The sequence below is a fragment of the Hesperophylax consimilis genome, chromosome 5, assembly GCF_061612785.1.
Source record: "Hesperophylax consimilis isolate HC1 chromosome 5, BYU_Hcon_1.0, whole genome shotgun sequence".
NCBI lineage: Eukaryota > Metazoa > Arthropoda > Insecta > Trichoptera > Limnephilidae > Hesperophylax > Hesperophylax consimilis.
The window spans coordinates 19,234,338-19,256,847 of NC_142840.1; the positions used below are offsets into that span (position 1 = coordinate 19,234,338).

The window sequence follows — 22,510 nt, forward strand, 5'->3', positions numbered from 1 at the left end:
ATCCGCCACACCTCTCATCCTACTTCCCGCACGGGAACAATATTTCACACTGGAATGTATACTCTATTTATATATAACTCAATGGGTACAAGCGGGAAACTGGAGAATCTACATCACCAGAGAACCCAAAACACGTAATTTTTTCCCTTTTCTAAATTTTGATTTTAAACTTTTTTTTGTGCAATTAAAATTTTTATAAAACCTTTGAAGCCGTGTCAACACTTTGACGCATTCAAATACAATAAACGGCTGAAGCAAAGAAGAGAGTATATTATTAAATTACGGACATCAGAGTGATAAAGCTAAAGTTTTTTCAGGTTTCCGGACATTTTTAAAATCAATTAAGGATTTGCGGAAACCGGCTAGATGATAGCACTAGAAAAAAGTATTAAAGGATCAATGAAGGTTGATTTATTCTTTATTATAATGCCCGAAAGCTTCAGAAGTCAAACAAACAAAGCAAACAACCGAGCCCACGCCGTCAACAACAAAAAACTATCCATTCATTGACTGTTTTGATAACCTTTATAACGTATTTTTAGTTTTTTTAATTTTTTTATTCTATAGGTTCTAAATGTAGAAATGATTTAGACTTTTCTTTAATAAGGAATAGAGGAATGCTAAGAAAATAAAACATTGTAGTCGTCATCCAATGTTGAATATTTCATGAAATATTTGAATAAAAATATTTAAGGGGAACGGTTGCGCGGCCTTTTCGATATAAAACCTAAATTTGGATTTGACGCCAAAATACCCCACCAGCCTGAATTATTATTTTTTTAATCAAAAGTTGTAACATTGTTTTTTTTTTTTTGTTTCAAATTATAAAATATGGGTCGTTAAAGAAATCGATATTACACGATTTTAGGGACAAGTTCGATAAATATTTGTGAATTAATATGGTAATTAAAAATAAATCTTTCCTTACCTTCTTTGTAAATACAGTGGAATATAAAATAAAAAATATTAATTATATTAAGAAAAAAATTCACGTTGGAACACAAATTCGTTGTATATTAATTCCGATCTAAAAAACCATTTTTTTAGTACGATTTCATCATATTTACATATTAGGTTGCGAAAGACGATTTTTTTAATAATTACCATTATGTCACAAAAACTATCAAAGTTTCTTCTAAAATTGCGAAAATTTCAATAATTTTATGGCCTATATTTTATGATTTAAAACACTACTAGACATTAGCTATAGCTATTGATAAAAAATTTATTCAGTTTGACCTCAAATCTAAATTTTATGTTTTGTATGAAGAAGGCCGCGCAGTTGTTCCTCTCAAGTTTTGTATGAATAAGGTCGCGCAGCCGTTCCTTTTCAGCCCAATACACGAATACATATCAAAGATGCTCTTGATTTTTTAAATGAGTTCCGTTAGGTAAGAAAAGGCGTTAGGTTAGGTCAGTAATATTAACTGTTAAATGTATGCTGTTCCTGCGGTATTATAGTTTCAATATAAAAGCGTCAGTATACTGAACAACTAACGTCTGAATACGAATAAAAATAGTTGATTAATACTAAAACTGAAACATTGAAACTGAAGCTTTGAACTATAGTTTTAGTGAAAATAATATTTTTACAGCATAATTCCTTTGGCATTTGGTTCCTTAGAACATGCAACTGCCTAGAGCTTGGAACTAATATCTACATGACAAGACATAATAATTCTTGTACACATTTAATTAAAATAAAATGCATTGTGCTCAATATTGAAAAATCGTTGCTATGGATTGATAAATTCCAATGATCAATATATAACTTCATCTGTACATTCATCAGGACTGGACTACACTGCAACTAGAAAAACTTGCGATATTGCATGAATCATATATTTCATCAAAACATTGCTCAGAAATCTTAATAGTACTGATGTATGTTTTAGTGCAATCTGTCATTGCTTTATTCGGGTTTATCTTATTTGTAGCCAGGTACCTACTACTACAAATTAGATACACCCGAATAATGACAGATTCCATAATAATATACATAATAGTACTGATGTATGTTTTATTGCAATATGACATTGCTTTATTCGGGTGCATCTAATTAGTAGCCAGCTACCTACCACTCTCTTCGCTTTGCTATTGTTTTTCGGTTCGTATTATATGCTTTGTACTTAGTTATTATTGGATAGTCTGATAACAAATAAATTTAACTTCTCAAAAACATCATAGAACACCAAATTATTTATTCCATATAACACCGGGTAACAAGACGAAAATATTATCAACTGGAATTTATAATTTATATATTGGAGATAGAAAGGAATCATATCAATGAATGAATCCCATAAAATATGTGGCATATTGGCTGCCGCCTACCAGGGTAACAAAGGGTGCAGGGTGTCAGGAATCACCGTGACCCAGGAGGGAAGGAGGGAAGGAGGGAAGTAGGCCAGTGGAAGGTTGAGGGTGGGGGGTCGCGCCTGAAGCCTGACCTATTTTCCCTACAACCCTCCCGTCCTATCTACCCTAACTGCAAACGTATGGGTGCCACCCCTACAGGCTGCCAACTGAAAGTAAGCCAAAAGCGGATATTATCCATTCTGTGGCAACACCAAGAAAAGCAAAATGAAATTGGGCAGAAAAATAATATGATCGGGAGAAGCACGGTCAAAACATGTTCGTATTACTATAATAAAAGCCAAAATTGGCTCTGTGGGCCATTTTGAAAGGAAACTGAAACTGGGGAACTAAGGACCGGTTGTTTCACGGAATTTGAACAATTCATCAAATTTTAAAGTTCTGTGAAGGTTCTATTCAAGTTTTATTATTATATCATTATTGACCAGTAACTTCAAAAAACTGAAATAAAAACTTAAAATCAAATTACGAATAACCTGATAAATTACGAATAACCTGATAAATTACGAATAACCTACGAACTTACGAATAACCTGACAATATTTGAATTTCTCCTAATACCATCATAACAAGTCGAAAATATTGCTTGAGCAATGATGGACTTGGCTAGGCAGAGGATTGAATCCAGAGGATGAATCCGACGCTTTGGATCATTCGATTATCTAACCATTTTAACAGATCATGTAACATCTTGGTTTCAAAAGATATTAATAAATATAAAGAAAAGCCTAGTTTTATATTCAGAATGTGTAAAAGTGCTGAAAGGATCAATGGTATCAAAGTTCCTCAGAGCACCTTCAACTGAAACGGGGAATATAATAAAAGGATTTTCAGATTTTACGTAGTAGAGTTTTATGTTATTGTTTTAAGAACTTTCCTAAAGTTTCTGAGAACAGTTACTTCAAAGCATTTTGAATTCATGACGATGACGGGCAAGAACCGCAAATGCATATATGTAAGTAAGTAGGTATATATTTTCTAAGTACCATGTGTTTAGGTTAGTTTGTATATATAAAATAATAACCATTATAATATGAGTGATGGAAGTTTGATTCCGACGGTAGTAATAATATTTAAATTCTGTGAATTACCAAGGACTAATAATTTTGTAAACAAACATTATTTCCTTTTACAAAAAGTAAACTATAACTTCCTGGAATTCATTAAAAAATTAAGGCACACATAAAAAAGAGGTTATGTACAATAAGTAAGTACTATTTTCATTATTATGCAAGGAAAGCGTAGCAATAAATTAATTAATGTAGCATAATAAGGCGATTAGAGAAAAATTATTTCAGCGCGAAAATATTATTATATATTCGCAGTTGACGCAATTTTCGTGAAATATTACATTATTTTTCGGCACTTGATGCCCAACGCAACTATCTTTCGTCATTAAAATGGCATCATGGGGATCCCATCATTGATTTTAAATGCACAAGTGAGCCCTCCCATTCAAAAAGCTACCGAATGGCATTGCGTTTCACTAAAAAAAAAAAAAAAATCATACGTAAAAACATCGAGAAATTCTAGAGTTTAAAGCATTTTTAAATCCTTAATAAACATTTTTTCTAGATTTATTAAAAACATTAAAAGAATTATGCTTTCAGAATTTAGCAAACTCGCTGGTAGCTTTTTACAAAATAAAATCTAAATAAATTCAATTGTTGTGTTTGATTTGTTATGTTTAACAGAGATCGTTTTGTGAAGGCCCAGAGGCTAAAAAATCACGTAAAAAAAAATCTATTGCAATTGAATCGTTCGCTAAGTCACGTTAAAGTTGGTCACGAGGCCAATCTGCGCATTCTATTTCACCGGCCCCAGCGGAGCATCTCTTGATAAAAACCGTCGAAAAAGAATCGGAACAAAGGCGCCTTGAAAGAGGACCATCAAAATTATAATACAGGTAATCCACATAGCCAGCGATAAAACGGTTAATTTACAGTACAGGTAATTTAGAGTACAAGAGACGCGGGGTACGGTACCGAACACAGCTGGGAAGATTGTAAAGAGGCGAGTTACTCTACGAGGCGGAAGGCGAACTAAGACGTATTTGTTTTACTTTAAATATATTTATTAAATATAATTAATCAATTACAGAGTATAATCAATAATTTTAACAAAGATAATTCATACAATTAGTTTTCACTGCTTTTGATTTTTTAATGTTCCTCTTCTATAGAAGCTGGCGCGTGTGTCTAGAATTCTAGAAGAGTGGTGAGTATCAAGATAAACAATATTTAGTGTTTGTAATTATGAATATTAAAATTTATAATTAATTACAAAGATAGTTTCATCATTTTGGTATTTTTACATTGAACTTCTCTTTAATTGCTTTTAGTAGGTGTTTATCGTTTTCTATTGTTCTGATATTTTCGGGTAGGCTGTTGAAGTATTTTTTCCCTAGATATATGTAATGATGTTGAGCAAAAGTGGTGTTACATTTTTGTGTTGGAAACATATATTTTTGACGAGTACAACTTTCAGTTAAAAACCTGTTATTTTGTTTTTCTTTTATTATTCGAATTATTATATTTTTTGGACCAGATCATTACTTTAAATTCTTCAAAAATTAGGTGTGTTGGATAATCTCTTGGTTTTTTCAATATTATTTTTATAATTAGACGTTGTACAATTTCAACAGGGAGTAGATTTGTTTTGTATGCAGCTCCCCAGCTAATTACAGCGTATTGGAGATTTGATTGTACCAAAGCGTGGTAGACTGATGTTATAATAAAATATATAAATTAATTTTCTTATTTTGTTGACGGTTTGGTTGATTTGATCTTTCCAGTTTAGGTTTTAAAACTATGTTACAAGTCGCAATATCTCACATGCATTATGGCCCAGTGCATGCTCCGCGCTGCACATTTGTAAAACTGTAGTAAAAACGCGATAAAATTGCTATCTTTTATAATCATACTTAACATTCATTGTACAGGCTACTTTCACAACGTTATATAATATGTGCAGCGGAGGGTTATCGTCGACATGGTAATCATATTTTATTTATCTGTGCAAATAAAGTTGGTGTAAAACAAGGAAAACGGTATAAATTATGTTTAATGATTTGAAGTTTACATTAACGAATTGCCTCTCCGTTTTACATCTATTTGATTTTCCATTTTGTTTTCTTGAACGAATGAATAAATGAACGAATTAATGTTGTCACTTGCCGGCATCCGATCGAGCTGAAACTCGGCAGATAAACTTGTTGTCGATGACAATGCATTCTGTGAATTCATGCAAACACACGCGCATTTCTCTGAAATAAGATGTCAATATAAAAAAATATTACTAGATGTATGAAAAATTTGCGTACATCTAAATAAAGCTTCAGAAACAAAAAACCATGAATGTCATTTAGGGGCTATTTCTCCATGTTTCATTAGAGTTTTGATTAACAATTGTTTGCCAGGTACATATATTACAATTGTATAGCCTTTCCTTCCATTAGCCCTGTCCGCCACGTCAATGATCGTAAAATAGCTTTTAAACTAATCGACACTGAAAGCGGCCAATATCCCATGATTGAAGGATGCATCGTAAAAAATGTTGACAACTGGATAGATATCAAAGAAGAGATAATTGTTTTTAAGACACTGTACATGCACATAGACGGAAAGTACAAATAACGTGAATCACAGGATTACATACCTTTTTTAAAAGTTATAATATAACAATATCGAAAGGTTTCGAGCAATTAAATAAGGTAAAAGTTTTTTTTGTATTTCTTTGGCATTCACTATGTAACAATTTCTAGACATTTTTTGTTTTTAATGAGTTTTTATTATTCACAATGTACATTTGTTACGTATAATTTTTTTTATAAAATTAGCGACCGGTTTCGACACGTCCGTGTCATTAACTAGCTACATTAACTATCATTAACTAGCTACATTAACATTAACTAGCTACATTGTGAATAATAAAAACTCATTAAAAAAAAGGTAAAAGCTAATAATAAGAAAAAAATCAACCCATAAAAACAAGTTTTTGATTTTAATATTATCTATTTTTACTAATAGATATTTATAATAAAACAAATAAAATATTTTTTGGTTTGACTGAGGGCTGATTCTTCCTCCCCAGGGACTGGAATAAACAACACTAAATCCTAGATAAAATTTGAATTGTATAGTACCGTCATTTATTTCGTATATTTACAGTTGAAATTTATTTATTTATTAATTAATATTATGTCATAAAAATTCAAAAAAATACGTGTGTGAGCGCGTGTGCTGGCGTGATACACAACGAGTCTATCTGTCGAGTTTTAGCTCGATCGGATGTCGGGAAGTTCCAAGATTCCACTTCATTTAATCAAGAGAAAAAAACGAAATTGAAATAGGCGTATCTTAAAAAAACATTAGGATTAATAAAAAATATAACTTGTACAGAGTTCTGTAACTTACAAAAGCAATTGACCTCTCTATGTACACAAAGTCACGCAGGTGATATGCCACATTAATTAATGTTAATTTAGGCTGCAAATATTTGAGAAAGATAGAGAGAAAGCCAGGTATATTCAAAAAGACAAATCGAAGTAATTTGTTCACAAATCGATTTATAAGTATGGTCATTTACGACATGCAAATCTTTTCATGTATCTCCGATATCTGTGACATTCACAGACATAGGAATTAATAGACGAGAAGATAATGGCGATGGGTAAAATCAACTGTTGAAGAACGAAGGGGGTTAAGCTGACTGTGATTCGTCAATAAATCAATCTGACAGTAAATAGGCATCTCGCATTATAATATCACCATTTAGTTCTTAAAAGTAAAATCTACTTTTGAATGAATAGACATTTTTACATGGGAGCGCAAATTACTCGCCACGTTATGAACTAATTTGCGAAGTCCAAATTCGGCAAAGTAAATTTCTTCTGTTTGCAGAGTCGTAGTTAGTTTCAGAGTATTTAGTTAAGACACTTTTACAAATGTTTCATAATTTACTTACCCCAGTAAACAACGATGAGCACACTTGAGAATCGCTACATTGTGATGTGATAGTATATGTTTCTAAAACTGATCCATATAATACGGTGTGAATAAGCTTAAAATAAAGTAAAATAATGCTTACTTATGGAATGTAATACGACAATTGGGTTTATTCTCTTTTTCACATCTATTTTTACAAGTTTTCATATCACAAGTCAACATTTTGCCGTGTTATTTTGTAAAATGAACCGATGATGCCTCGACCATAGTTCGCACAAGAATGATGACGTCACGTTTTCAAATTTCACTTGAGGCCATACGCGAGCCCAGCCGGCTCCAATGGAACCGGTATGGGGAGTGGGCATAATACGCTTTTAATCACTTAGGGCAGGTCTACTAATATTCATATGTCTATGGTGACATTATTATTTATTTTATGTTTGGGAAATCGACAGTTTACAACATGATTGGTTCATCTTTTGCAATTTACTTAACTGAAAACCAATTATTTTACCGATATCTTCATTTTAGACACATTATACTAATACCTTATCCGTCTTACTCATAATAGATAATACGGGGGTATAAGAACGGGTTAGTAGAAAACGTTACTCATGATCATGCGTATTGCGTATACCGACCGTAATACTGTAATATTAGTAGTTGACAGATTTTTAAACCGCTCGACCCTCGGGAATAGGGACGTATTACGATCGTAGTAAGACGGAGATAGCGGACTGTTAACAATCTGGTTGATTTGACAAAATCCGTCGCGCAAAGAAGATGTAAAAAAAGCAGTAATACCCTTTCGCAGCACTATCAGAGTAATATTTTAAATCGAAATAAAGATTTACCAAAGCAAATACGGAACACATAAACGAATTGACCGGATTTCAACGAAATTCAAAACAGACCGGGTCAATGACATTACAAATCTCACCTGAAGAAACGTGAAGTTAGCAACGAAATGCGAAAATGACCGTGTTGAAGTTTGGAAGAAAGTGGTGCCAATCTTAAACAATTTTGCACGAGTATTATTATTAGTAAAGATTTTAACCCGAGCAGAACACGGCCGTATTAGGGCGCGAATAAATTTGCGCGCCGAGCCCCGAATTATGGGAGAGCAAATGGCGCGAAACGCCGCTTGCGATTACTTCATACCTTTCCCATAATGAAGAGTTTGATAATCATGTTGGTATTTCAACATTCGATGTAACTCGATATTTATTTTCTTCGCATTCCGATAAGTTTAAAACCCTATTCACACGAGGGGAAAAAACGGCGTCCATGCAAGATCGCTAAAAGCTTTCAGTGTGTTCATGCTTTTTATTCAATTATCTTCATTTATAGGATTAGACTTACCATTGCTAATGTATTTTTCACATCTTCTGTTAACATTAAAGACAATATAATCTATTACCGTTTTTAAACTAATTACTTATTATATAGAGAGAGAATAAGTCGGTACTAGTGATGGGCATCTAAGTATCACATTTCGAATTATTCGAACTCGAGTTCAGACGACGACGATTTTGTTCTCAAACATAATTTCCCTAACATCAAAATAACATTAAAAATAGACTAGTGGTAATCGATATCTCGATTATGAGCGTTAGTAGTAAATATTAGCACATTCCCAGTTACAGGCAAATACATACTACAGAACTCCTAGTGAAATTATCACGCCATTAAGCCACAAAGCAAATGTGAATCATTTAAGTTTACACAGGCCGTGTAGTCTCACTTTAAACAATGTGCCGTAAATAGCTGAGAGTTCATTAATAGCGGCCTATAGTCTGTGTCCGTATCACCTATGCTTTATGGGGTACATTTACTGCCTGCCGTCTGCTGCTGGACTGTCTTCCATCTCGCGTCTCCCGTCTTCTCGGGAAGTCAGTCTAAAATAACTTCCCCTTCTTAGTTCTTCACTCGATGAAATTCTGGAAAATTCTGCTGGAAAACAAATTTCAGCGAAATTTCCTGGCGGAGTCAGATCTGCAACATTTGTCGCCCGGTGCATAAAGAATGCATTCTGATGTTGACAGAAGTGATCTTAAAAATTACATTACAGCTCGAAACCGAAAATAAGTGTCAAATAAGTGGTACGCTTCGTTTGGTGACTTGGCAGGGGTGCCAAATTTTTTGGGATGAGTTTGAAATTATTTTCATCAGGACTTCCTGCGGTGGAGGTATAGGTAAAAAAAAGTTAGGAACATATCATTTAGCATGATTTTCTTCGTGTAGTCTGCACCAAGTGTTTACATTGAAGAGTAAACTTGGACAAAAAAAATCGTCAAGAGTATTACCTTTTTACTTACAAAGAAAATCTGTTGGTTTTCATAAACAAATAAAATAAATTTAAATAGATATTTCAAAGCCCTATTCCATAAAGTCGGGGTTCAATGAGACAAAAACAGATTTCTAAGCAGGTACATAGATTCCACATGTCAAAGCCCCGGTTTTCCTGTTGCATTTTAACCTAATTTGAGATCAGTAATAATGATAATAAATGTTTTATTATCTTCTTTTTTGTAACAGAGATAATATAAAACAATGTGCACGAGAAAAATCAACAATTCAATAAATAATACAAATCACGAAAACAAGAGGGAAGGATCAAGCGTTTAGTTTTTTCTTTGATTCTTCGTTGACATAATGGGTTTAATGGCATCACTAATGCGATATTTGAAACACAAGCCACGTGCTTGTTTTTCCCATACATACCATACGTAAATTATAAACCGGATAATCAAAGAAAATGTTAACAATCAGATCAACAAATTAATTAAATCAAAAACGCCATCATTTGAAAGGATTGAATAACATGGGTGGTTTCAACGCCCACTCTGTCTACGACAGTAGTTTCCTAACGAAATCATAAAAAATACACGAATGCAATCACGCCAGGTATCAGTTACCAGGGAAGCAGAAAGGCGGCGAGGTTGGGGCGACACATCCCTGCACACTTACATCATCTATCTATTATTCCGGGTCACCATCAAATATACAAGCTGACAGTGAACATCACGCCATGTGGACACGTGAAAACTTTATATGCCCCAGGTGAAACTAATTGAATTTTGATTTTAAAATGTCGAATCAATACCAAAATTCAATTGAAGCCGAATTGGTTACCTATTTAATTAATGTAATTCACGTGTGTTTCGATTGTGGCACTACACAATCAACAGCGTAAGTTATACCATATATAAACCTCATTGTAACCAACACAGTGTTGGCCATATTATTCACTTTAACATTTTAAGATAATCTTATATTTAATTTTTTTTTGGTTATACGCCCAGCTACCAACAAAATATATCTATTGCTTCTCATGTACTGTCAAAACATCTAATTCGAAATAAAATATTATTACGTGTAGTGTGTTGTGTGCCCATATTGTTTTGTTTGATTATCATAGAGTAAATTATAGATGTCTGCGGTATATAAGGGTGCGTATAAACAGGACAAAATTTCCGAGGGCTGAGCCACGAATTATGGGAAAGGAACAAAGCAACCGCAAGCGGCATTTTGCACTGTTTGCCGTTGCTTCGTTCCTTTCCAATGATTCGTGGCTCAGCTCGCGGAATTTTTGTCCTGTTTATACGTAGCATAACAATTAAGAAAACTCTGCAACTGTTGCAGCAAGACCAGATGGCAAAATAATGGTAGGAAAAACAAAGGCTCAATATACCAGGGTAAAAAACAAGTAAAAATAAATATTTTTCCATAGAAGAATATTTATTTTCCCAAACCAACAATTCATCTTTTTTACCTTAAAACATTACACTTTCTAAAAAAGTTATTGATCTTTTTTATTTTAAAATCACGCGGAATCATCCCCCGAAGTTGGCGCACTTTACCAACGGACACACTGTATGAATCAAAATAAATTTTAAAAATTCGATATCGGAGGCAAGAGTATAAGTATTCTCTCAATTGGCTTAGATTTTAAGGGCATTCACAGGCACCTTAAGTTTGCGTGCCAAAAGACAAAATGTAATGTAATAATTAAAATAGCGTATTATCTAAGGTTGATATTTTCAGTTGCGAACTTACCAAATACAAAAGGTCCATCAAAGAATATTTCTCTGATGATTTGTGAATAATGTTTATGTCTCTATTGTTTAATTAATAATAATAATTTTTTAATTCATATTCCTTTCTCACAAATTTAAATTATGCTGTCTCAGTAGTCACAAGGAGGAAAACCAAAATTGGTTTTATTTTACTAAATAGCATTTATGTACAAACTGATTAAATGTAAACTGTCGATTTCACAAAAATGAAAAAAATTATAAATAAGTAACTATAATTTCGTTTATTCATTTACTGACCATATAAGACAGCAAGCAAACAAATTAATAACTACTCACCTTACTTCCCTAGTCATAGCTTCATCAAACATTAGTCCACTTCTGAAAACCCGTCGAAAATCAGTCATTAAAGATTCACCAAAAGACAATAAGGAGGGTGGGGGCGGTGAGGGCGGATTGCATTAAGAATTCTTCCGCCCATAGATTACCGACCAGCCCAAACATGCCACCAGCCACTGGAGGGCGGGAATCGATCGGAAATGGACGATCATCGGACCCGATTCCGATTACTGATTTAGCGAAATGTAAAGGAGTGACCTTCTGATTTCATTATTGTATATGGCCGTTTAAATTTGGTTAGCATGCGTGTGTTTATCAAGTAAATAACTTTACATAAAAATGTAACACATGGTGATTTATAGCGTGGAAACTTGTAGAAGGCCTTTACTAAAGGTTTTGCATCAACTAAATTATATACCTAATGCGCGCCTATATGATAAAAATAATGATAACTCATCAAAATGATAATTCATCACATCTTTAAAAAGTTATATAAAGTCATGGAAAGTGGTGAAACAAAAACTTTTAATTGGGTTAAGTAGATTAGGTTAGGTTCAAATTTTTTTTCATCGTTTCTTATGATTTTACATCACTTTTTAAAAGTGTGTTGAATTGTCATTGTGTTGATTTATCATGGAACCATGTCAAATACCTACTGCGAGCTAATGTCAAATATCTACTGTGTGTCAATGCCAAATATCTATTGAGTGCCTATGTCAAATATGTTGATTGATATATTGAGATTGTTTGTCGATTTCTAGACATCAAAATGCTAAAACAATATTTTGACCACCACATTAGATAGGTCACAATTAATTCATATTTATTTAATAATTTATCTACTATAATAAGAGGGGCATTTCGGAGTACTTTCTGATACCTGAATCAAATTACACCTAAAATCTGACGTAGGCACTTCTAGCATTGATCCCCAGAATTATTTATATTGAGAGATGATTCCTGACATTGACATTACCAAAAGGATAGCCCATGTTGAAACGAGCAAACCTCTGATTAAATAACTGAAGACCAAAAGATAAAAGGCCACCAGAATCATTGATGCCTATATCCAACAAAAATACACGTTTCAGAAGTAAAAAATACCACGTAAAATACCGTGGTTTTCGTAAGCTTTTTACTGAGTAATTAAATAGTAATAAAACGACGGTACCTAAATAAATAATCTATAACGCTTTATTAAAAACATTATATAATTAAAATATAGGGAAAAAAAGGTTTAATTTTTCTTGAACTCCTAATTAAATAATAACATTAATTTAAATTTTTTATTTTTTTTTGGTAAACTAATGTTTTTAAGACAAGATTTTTTTTATGCATAGCACAAAGGGTAACAATTATTTTACAAGCAATAATTATTCGCCTGAAACACTCATCCACATTGAAAAATCTCCTGATAAAAGATACATGACGCCAACGGGACTCGAACCCGTGTCTGTGATATTGTGAACAATTACTGCTTGTTACATTTTTTTCACCTGAAAACAACCAACTTTATTTTATATGAGAAAGGCATTGTAAGTGCTAACTCTCTCACTAGATGGCGTTAATTTAAACATCTTTAAAAACACACAATTTAAAAAAAAAAAAATTTGTTCTGATCTATGAGATGAGGGAGAAAAAATTACCCCACAACTTATATTATTTCTGATTTAAGAGATGAGGGAGAAAAAATTAACCCCGAAACTTATATTTTTCTGATCTATAAGATGAGGAAGAAAAAATTACCCCACATCTTATGTTATTTCAGATCTAATAGATGAGGGAAAAAATTTCCCACAACTTATAGTTTTTCTGGTCTATGAGATGAGGGAGCTAAAATTGCCCCACACCTTATATTTATTCAGATCTATGAGATGAGGGAGAAAAAATTTCCCCATAACTTATATTTTTCTGGTGTATGAAATGAGGGAGAAAAAATTACCCCATAACTTATATTTATTCAGATCTATGAGATGAGGGAGAAAAAATTACCCCATAACTTATATTTATTCAGATCTATGAGATGAGGGAGAAAAAATTACCCAACAACTTATATTTTTTCTATGATTTACAGTAGTTAGTGTGGGTACATAAATAAAGTTACCTACACGATACATTAAATATTATTTAGATGTTCAGATTATTTATTGACAAATATAATAATTAGATAAAGCGATATTCTGGACCCGTGTTGAAGTTCAAAAACTAAATTCCTGAATTCAGGATTTCCCCAATGCGACCAACCTAGAAAAATTGAATCTCACTCAAAGGTACATACTTTTGGTGACTGTCAAAAAACCAAGAAGATATAAATGACCCAAATAAATGTTTAATTTGTGGAAGTGCACTAATACCAAAAGATTAAGTTCCACTAAAACATGACATCATATTACTTTGTGTATAGATAAAAAAATAAGAGCTAGATGTGTAATGAATTTTTTTACACACATTATAAACCAAATAGATTGTGGCGACAGAATTATTTTGAATGTTAGTTATCAAAGCCTATAAATAACTAATCTAAATGCAAATAAAGTAATATAAATTAATACCCATAGGAAAGGTAACAGAGTTCTAGGTTTATTTTATGAACATGCATTTGCAAATCAGGTATTAGGTACTTTGTAATAATATGCAATTTGAGAATATTGATACAATTTTAAGTAGAGCATGAATAAGCAATCATGACTTTTTATACTGCATAATGTGTACAAAACCATAAAAAATGTGCATGTCAAGAATGCATGTTCCAAATGTATGCATTGAATTATGTTGTAATGGTTATATTGTCTTCTACACTAAGAATACTTATATTTATATTATGTGTACAGTCACTATTTTATATTTGATTATATGAATTTTTTGGCTGTGAACCTTGGTCTACGGAACAATTACAACTCCTAACAACCTAACAATCTAAGGATAGAGCAAAATTCCAAGGCAGATAATAATGCACTTCCAACGACTAAACAAATTGCAACCTTCAGCTTAAAGTTGTAGTATGAAGGAATGAAAATAAGTATTCTTGTAAGTGCATATAAGTTTTGCGCATTGTCTTGCTTGAAAAAGTTTCTGAAACAACCTTATATGTACTCGTATATACTTAATTTAAAAATAAGTAGTGAGAGTTAATGTATCATACACAATACATGCGGTAGAAATGAAAACATGTTTGTTTAAAATGCAATAAAACAGAATAATGTAAGAAACCTACCTTTTGTAAACTCTGCAGGTGGAGTTGTTAATCCGTTTATCTGAAATGTGACGTCTCCTGTCCTCAAACAAATCCTTCACTGCCGTCACCCCGAGCACAAACAGCACGGGGATCATGGCCACTTCCTTTCCAAATGCGTTTATGGAGGGAAACCAGTTTAACAGCACTATAAGAATAAAATACAAGTTGGCCACCCTGTGGAACTGTTCCAGAAGGTTCTTGGGGATGAACGATAACAGGGTGTATTTTGTTGTCCGAACTTTATTGTCTATTCGCTTCCCGTTAGGGTGTTCTTTCTTAGGGGTCTTCGGGGGTACCACGTGGTTGGGGTACACCTTGAAGTATCTGCGCTCATCTGCCGCAGGGGGCCTTCGTAGCATCCATCCCACTGCGCGTCTCCACAGCGATGGACCAGAGTTCCGGCGCAGCGTGTAAATGGACTCGGAGCGTGAAGCTTGACGAGAGTGTCCACGTGCTGACGGGCGGGGATTCAACGCACTGGGCGGCGGAGGATCGCGATGGCTCGGGGGCAGAATGAAGTCAGTCCTGCTGCCGGCGCGACTGTGGCCGGGGCGCGCGGGACCCTCCGGGGGCATCTGCCCCTGGGAGAGCGCCCGCTGATGGCCCCGCGAGGGTGGTCGCAAGGCGGAGCGCGGCGCCCCCAGCGTGGAGGAACCCCCGTGGCTGACGGAGCGTGTGTGTCCGCGGCCGCGCGGGAACAGATAGGTGTGCTCGGGCCCCGACATGACTCCCGCTGCAGGGCTTGGCTCGGTCTCTCCGCTCCCTGCTGAAGACATCCTTACACATCTGCGGACACACAAAACTTTATTATTATATCATTCATTGCTAACTTGGAAAACAACTATGAATTGATTAAAATATTATCCATTAATGATATAAATAGGTACATGAATACCCAAGTTACTGCACAAGGGTCATTTTCATGAGCAATAAAACTATGATAAAAAAAATGCAACGACAACTCAATCCTATAAGTGTTGGCAACATTTAGACTATAATACCCTAGTATATAGTTATAAGTTAAAAAATAAATTGGTACCAGATTATATGTTGAAAAGTGTTAGTATTAATAGTACAGTCAAAGTACTATTAATACAGTACAAACCACTATTTATTATAAGGGTTTTAAAATGTTGGATGAACTTTCCATAAACCAAAACTCTTGCAGCTTTTCGTGTGTTATGCGTCAATGTTGTGAATCCAAATATTAGTACGTAGGTAATAGAATATTATTAAAGTTATTTTAGAATAGGTACATATTAGACATAAAATGTTAAAATGTTATGGCTGAATAAAATATAATATATGTATTTTTTTTAATAAGCATTTGATAGTCCAGAATTGCTTGCATCGATAAGCTTTCGGATTCCACTACGTTATATTAGAAGCCGGGATTTATTTCAGTTCAGAAATTCTGGTACTAACTACCATATGTATTCTTCATTGCCCAGAATACTTATGGAGGGAAATAATTATACCAAGTCACTGGACGTTTTTAATTTATCACAAATACAAAAGATTTTGGTACTGATACAATTTATTTTATTTAATAAAAATGTACTGTATAAATATATTATTTTACTATTCATATGTAAAAACCCCTAAAAAGGGCGATAATAAAGTAATAAATAAATAAAAATTATATGAAAATCAAAAATGACACATAAATAAGTATCATAATATATTTGACGGCCGGCATAGTCCAGTGGTAACGCATTGGACTGCCATTCCGAAGGTCGCGGGTTCGAACCCGGCGTGCGCAAATAAATTTTATTTGATTAATTTGTGTTATTTCACAATTAATTAATTAAAATAATATATAGTATATTTGCGGCACGTTCCAGAGTGGAAGATACTACCAGTATCGCCCTGGTGTAAGACCACCATTCAGAATTGAAACGTTGCTCCAAATGGCTTTAGCCGTGTTTAGTGACTAGATCTGAATAGCCAGGTACTTCCCCACCTTCCTCTTTCCCTTCCCCACTTACCTTCAGCCTCACAACATCCCCCAATTGGGGATGCCATAGTCTCACTGGCTCCAGACGGGAGCAGTTGGGACTCTTGTGAGGTATTCACTATAAAAATAAATAAAAAATCAAGAAATTATGTATCATTATAAACGAAGATAAGCATAATTTAAACATTCAAAGGCATAAAACAGAAAACATGACTATGTCTCGAATGATATTACTTGTGCATGTATATTAATTGATATTATTGTAGCAGTAACTAAGTTGGCATAGTCTTTTTAATGTTTGTACATTTCCACTAATCATCCTTGATTCTACTTAGTCAGACCAGTGCACACCAAACAAGGTAAAGCCATAATAATATTATTATTATCAAGGCTTTTACCTTATTATTATGATCCGACTGATTACATTTTTTTTATAACAGCATTTTCTGCAATATAATACTGTAACTAATAGAAAAAACGATTGTATACATAGGTAATTTATACAACACTGCAATATAATAATAGCATAATAGATAAATAGCCAAATTATAATTTATAACCATACATATCTACATACCTACTTACTACTTACTAATTTAAAACTCAACCGTTTTAAAATACTAGCTATAATGTCGACAGCAATTTCAATAATTGAAAGTAAGGTCAAAAGATATATTTTTTAAATCACTTTAACTTGTAGGTAGGTTACTCATAACTTCCTCACACTCTAAAATAAAATGTTAGCAATAAAATTATAGAAAGAGAGTGTCCATAATTTATTTTGTATGCGTAACCTAAATAAGAGTAGGAGATGGGGCTGCACCGAGTCGGTATATAAAAAGACAAATGAATGGAGTTTCCTACTGCTTAAAATTGCAAAGTTCTTTCATAAACTTTGTGATGCATAGTTCATTCAATTTAATGGATTGATTGGTAACAGTATTGTGTTATGATAAAATCCATTTTTAATTTGGCACAAATTTCGCAATAACAACCTATTACTCGAGGAATTCTTTTCAGATAACATTATATTGTAATTTACTCGTAGAATAACGTAAATAAAGAAGTACTTTCTGCCGATGACAGTTTGGATAAGTTTTGAAAAAGTTCGTGTCCTTGTGAACACATTCAAACAAAAACATAAGGCATAATATTAGAAATGTCACAAATTAAAAGGTCTGCGAAAATTCCAACATAAATTACCTTATACTTCATCACAAACAACGATCTTTTTCACGACACGTCTTCATTGATCAAGACAGTTGAAACCACTCGTAAAGTAACAATAAATATAATCACATCAACAAAAACAGTACACGTTTCAATATTCGTACAACGCGACAACGATAAGCGGAACTCGAGCGACACGACAAAACACGAAAACCAAACGAACAACACTGAACTCTGCGCAATCCAGTAATGTCAATCATCAGTTTCGCCAACGGAACTATCGAGTAGTAATGTTGCAAATGTTCAAAATTGGTCGCAAATCTTTTTTCCCTAAACATACCCTCAACTAAAAATAAAACTAAGAGTCATCTAATTTGGTAAGTAGTTCTGAATTGATTTTTAAAAATCTAATGAAATAACATCGCTGATCGCTCGAATCAGCCGTTGGCGCTAGTTGGCGGTCGTGCTAAGCCCCAAACTATATTTATTCCTATGCAAGGAAAAAAGTTTAATAATATTTTAGTAATTAAAAAAATCTTTAAAAAATCTCGCATATGCAATAAATTTTGTTTATTTTTACTATGTGTTGCCTATGGAATCTGTTAGCATCGTAAGTACAGTCTGATTTGAGTAAAACGATATTTAAATATCAATGTAAACTAGTTTGAGTGCACCGCTTTCAAAACATAATTTAATCTCACTTTCCAACATTCTGCCTCTGAGAAAATCTTTCGAAAATTGTTATTTGTGTCGTACGTCGCCTTCCTGAAATTAAACAGCAAAACTTGTTTCTTACTTTATTCTGTTATAATAAGTGGAAATATATACGTTAATACGAAAATAATCTGAAATAAGTTTAAGTTACAAACAAACTAAGTCTTCCCCTTTCCAAATCAATTTTGCAAGTTCTATTTCGCAATTCTTTTTTAATAACTCTTTGATACTCCAACCACCATATTTAAATCATATCACATGGCCTTCATATTATGCATTTGACCGCCGACCTCACCAGACCTATTTGCTCCTAGTTTTCTAGATTACCTGCCATTTTGAAGTCTGTTGCATACTTCTCTTAAATAAAATCGTTTTCAAACTAAAATTTTGGCGTCGGTAAGCGCAAAAAATGTTTGATCATAATTTATTTTCCACAACCGATCTCTTCCCAAAATCCTAAATTAGTTTCAATTTTTTTACGCTCAGTAGAATTTTGTTATTTATTTAACAATTTTTTTTTTATGTTTAACCCCTCAGGATTATTTTATCGAGTTTGCTATTCGTTTGAGTTTGCTATGTTCAGCTATTTACCGTAGAGTCAATTTGTTCGCTTTTCGAAACAGTCTCAGAAATCGTTGTCTCCTTTACCGTCATATTTAGAAATATAACTCAACGGCATAAGAAAGAGAAAACGTCAAGCTTTATAGTCAAACATAGAAGTTAATCCCAGAATAATAAAAATGTTCAACTTTGTGAAACCAAAGGTTACAACCGCAATTGGAGAAAAAAAAATGAAACTTTGTGATCTTTTTATTATTTATTTTTACATGTATTTTTATAAACTTGAAAGCTTATTTCATTACGTTTCAAAAACAGTTTTTAGTTTTCGGATACGTTCAGAAATATTCCATTTATTTGGATTTTATTGAGGAGCGGAAATACGCATAAATTCTTCGACTTTCTGACAACATCTTTAAGAAATATAACGGTCAATGTGCCAGAGTACCAGAGAATTAAAATGTGTATTTTTAGCAAAGTTCTTATAAAATCAAATTATATGTACCATCTCTAGTTTTATTTCGGTCCTCTAGGTAGGTCTGAGTAAATACTGTCAAATAAAATCGCCTCATTAATTCCGGTAGGTTGGTATTGCACCTTTGACGTAGTGCGTTGTCCGACATTTACACCCGGCTGGGAGTGAAATTTTATAGTTTTGCATTCGGTGACGTCTACTGAAAGTTTCAATCATGGATGAAGAGTACGACGCAATTGTGTTGGGCACTGGGCTCAAAGAATGCATCCTCAGTGGGATGCTTTCTGTATCTGGAAAGAAGGTACTGCACATCGATCGTAACAAGTATTACGGCGGTGACTCTGCATCTATCACTCCATTAGAAGAACTGTTCGCTAAGTTCGGCGCTCCCGCCCCTGACGAGACGTACGGGAGAGGGCGGGATTGGAATGTTGACCTCATCCCCAAGTTTCTGATGGCTAATGGGCTGCTCGTCAAGTTGCTGATTCACACAGGCGTGACCCGCTACTTGGAGTTCAAGTCCGTGGAAGGAAGCTACGTGTACAAAGGAGGCAAGATCTCCAAGGTTCCCGTTGACCAGAAGGAGGCTTTGGCTTCAGATTTAATGGGCGTCTTCGAGAAGCGTCGCTTCCGAAACTTCCTGATTTACGTGCAGGATTTCCAAGAAGACGACCCGAAGACATGGAAGGACTTCGATCCAACAACAGCCAACATGCAAGGCTTGTACGACAAGTTCGGCTTGGACAAGGAGACTCAGGGATTCACAGGGCACGCCCTAGCTCTGTACAGAGATGACGACTACCTCCTGCAGCCGGCCACGCAGACCATCCGCCGCATCAAGCTGTACAGTGACTCTCTGGCTCGTTACGGCAAGTCTCCTTATCTGTACCCCATGTACGGGCTAGGAGAGCTGCCTCAGGGCTTCGCTCGCCTGTCAGCCATCTATGGGGGCACCTACATGCTGGACAAACCCATCGATGAGATTGTGCTTGGAGAGGGAGGCAAGGTGGTAGGAGTGCGCTCCGGCACCGAGATCGCTAAGTGCAAGCAGGTGTACTGTGATCCGAGCTATGTGCCTGAGAAGGTGCGCAAGCGCGCTCAGGTGGTTCGTTGCATCTGTCTACTGGACCACCCCATCGCCCAGACAAAGGATGCCCTTTCCACGCAGATCATCATCCCTCAGAAGCAAGTGGGTCGACACTCAGACATCTACGTATCTCTCATCTCCTACACTCACCAGGTGAGTGCCAAGGGCTGGTTCATCGCTATGGTGTCCACCACTGTAGAGACAGCTAACCCAGAGGCAGAAATCAAACCAGGCTTGGACTTATTAGGCTCCGTCAGACAGAAGTTCTTGTCCGTGGCTGATTACTTCGAGCCCATCGACAACGGCTTGGACAGCCAGATTTTCATCTCTGAATCCTACGATGCCACGACCCACTTCGAGACCACCTGTCTAGATGTGTTGGATATATTCAAAAGAGGAACCGGCGAAGAGTTCGACTTCTCTAAGATCAAATTGGAACTGGGAGATGAGGAGCAGTAACAGAACAGACTGTGTAACTTGACCTTGTGCATCTGAGCATGGCTTTTACAGGAATTTATTGTAAAAATAATACCACACTACTGAGGCATCGGGAGTTATGTCATATCGCTTAGTATATATTATATTATAGATATTCATTATCCTTAAGTTGTATCTGTAAATGTTTATATGTTGAAGCTTCACAATGTTTGGATAGATACGTGGAATAGAATTATTATTGTACGCATGCTGACTCTGCTATTATTTGAACGCCTTCACACCCTTTTGTGTCCATGATGCAAAACATAATATTAAGCTAAATTGGTTTTAAAATATTTTAATTTTATAAAGATCATTTCCAAAAATTTGCCAAGGCAGGACTTTAAGACTACTAAGTTAAAATTATTTTTTTAAAGGATTTGTATGGCTTTCTTCTGGCGCATGTCGGTTTGGCAGGTAGCATTAGCAGATGACTGCTGGCATATTATTTGTAAACATTTTATCTAAGCGTCGCATTCCATTTGGTATGTTATCCATTATATTATGTATTTACTATCATATCTCTTTTTATGTCCTAAAACCAGTGATAAAAAAAATAAAAATGTCAATTTAGTCGCCCTTGTTTAATTAATTTATTCACAAACTCGCCTTCAAACAATACAGATAGTCATCTCTGCATCCGACAACTATAAGATCCCCGAATATGACGGGAGAAGAAAACACTTGTCCCGGCAGCTTATATGTGCACACTACTTGTTTAGTTAGGGAATTGATTATTTGTAAGTCGCCCTCAGTGGCAATGCAGACTATGTTGTCTTCCCCCGCTGCTGGAGTTGCGTATATTGGAGAAGAGTGTCGGATCCTCGTGTCCAGGACATATTGCTGCTTATCGGGACGATGGAGGAGGTAGCTGTGATGATCGTGGCAACCAAACACTATAAGTTCTTCGTGGCTACGCTGAGAACAAGTATAGACTAAACACGATGAAAATACATGTCCCTGTGTTTCCCGAAATGTCCACACCTGAAAACATCCAATTGGAGATTAATTCTTCAGTGTGCTGTGCGCCTATTCATTAATTAGTCTTACATTCTTATTCCATCAAGAAACGTAATGAATAAATCATTAATTCAGTGAACTAAAGCGTGAAGAATAATAATTGAAGGTTGGATACATCT

At 34.6% G+C, this 22,510-nt stretch overlaps 2 protein-coding genes across 2 annotated transcripts in view; one reads left to right on the forward strand and one right to left on the reverse strand.

Moving 5' to 3' along the window:
* Positions 1-18,272, reverse strand: part of LOC149423605 (phospholipid-transporting ATPase VD) — a 199,384-nt gene extending 181,112 nt beyond the window's left edge. The window contains exons 1-2 of the mRNA XM_089631665.1: positions 18,094-18,272; positions 14,913-15,719 (exon numbers count right to left, since the gene is read on the reverse strand). Of these exons, the coding sequence (XP_089487791.1) occupies positions 14,913-15,709 (797 nt within the window). The 5' untranslated portion in view covers positions 15,710-15,719; positions 18,094-18,272. The remainder of the gene's footprint in view (positions 1-14,912; positions 15,720-18,093) is intronic.
* A 1,650-nt stretch (positions 18,273-19,922) lies between these two features.
* Gdi (GDP dissociation inhibitor) lies at positions 19,923-21,944 on the forward strand. Its single transcript, XM_089631666.1, has one exon. It carries the CDS (start codon positions 20,022-20,024, stop codon positions 21,351-21,353), a length of 1,332 nt encoding a protein of 443 aa, XP_089487792.1. The 5' UTR covers positions 19,923-20,021; the 3' UTR covers positions 21,354-21,944.
* Positions 21,945-22,510: the final 566 nt, after the last annotated feature.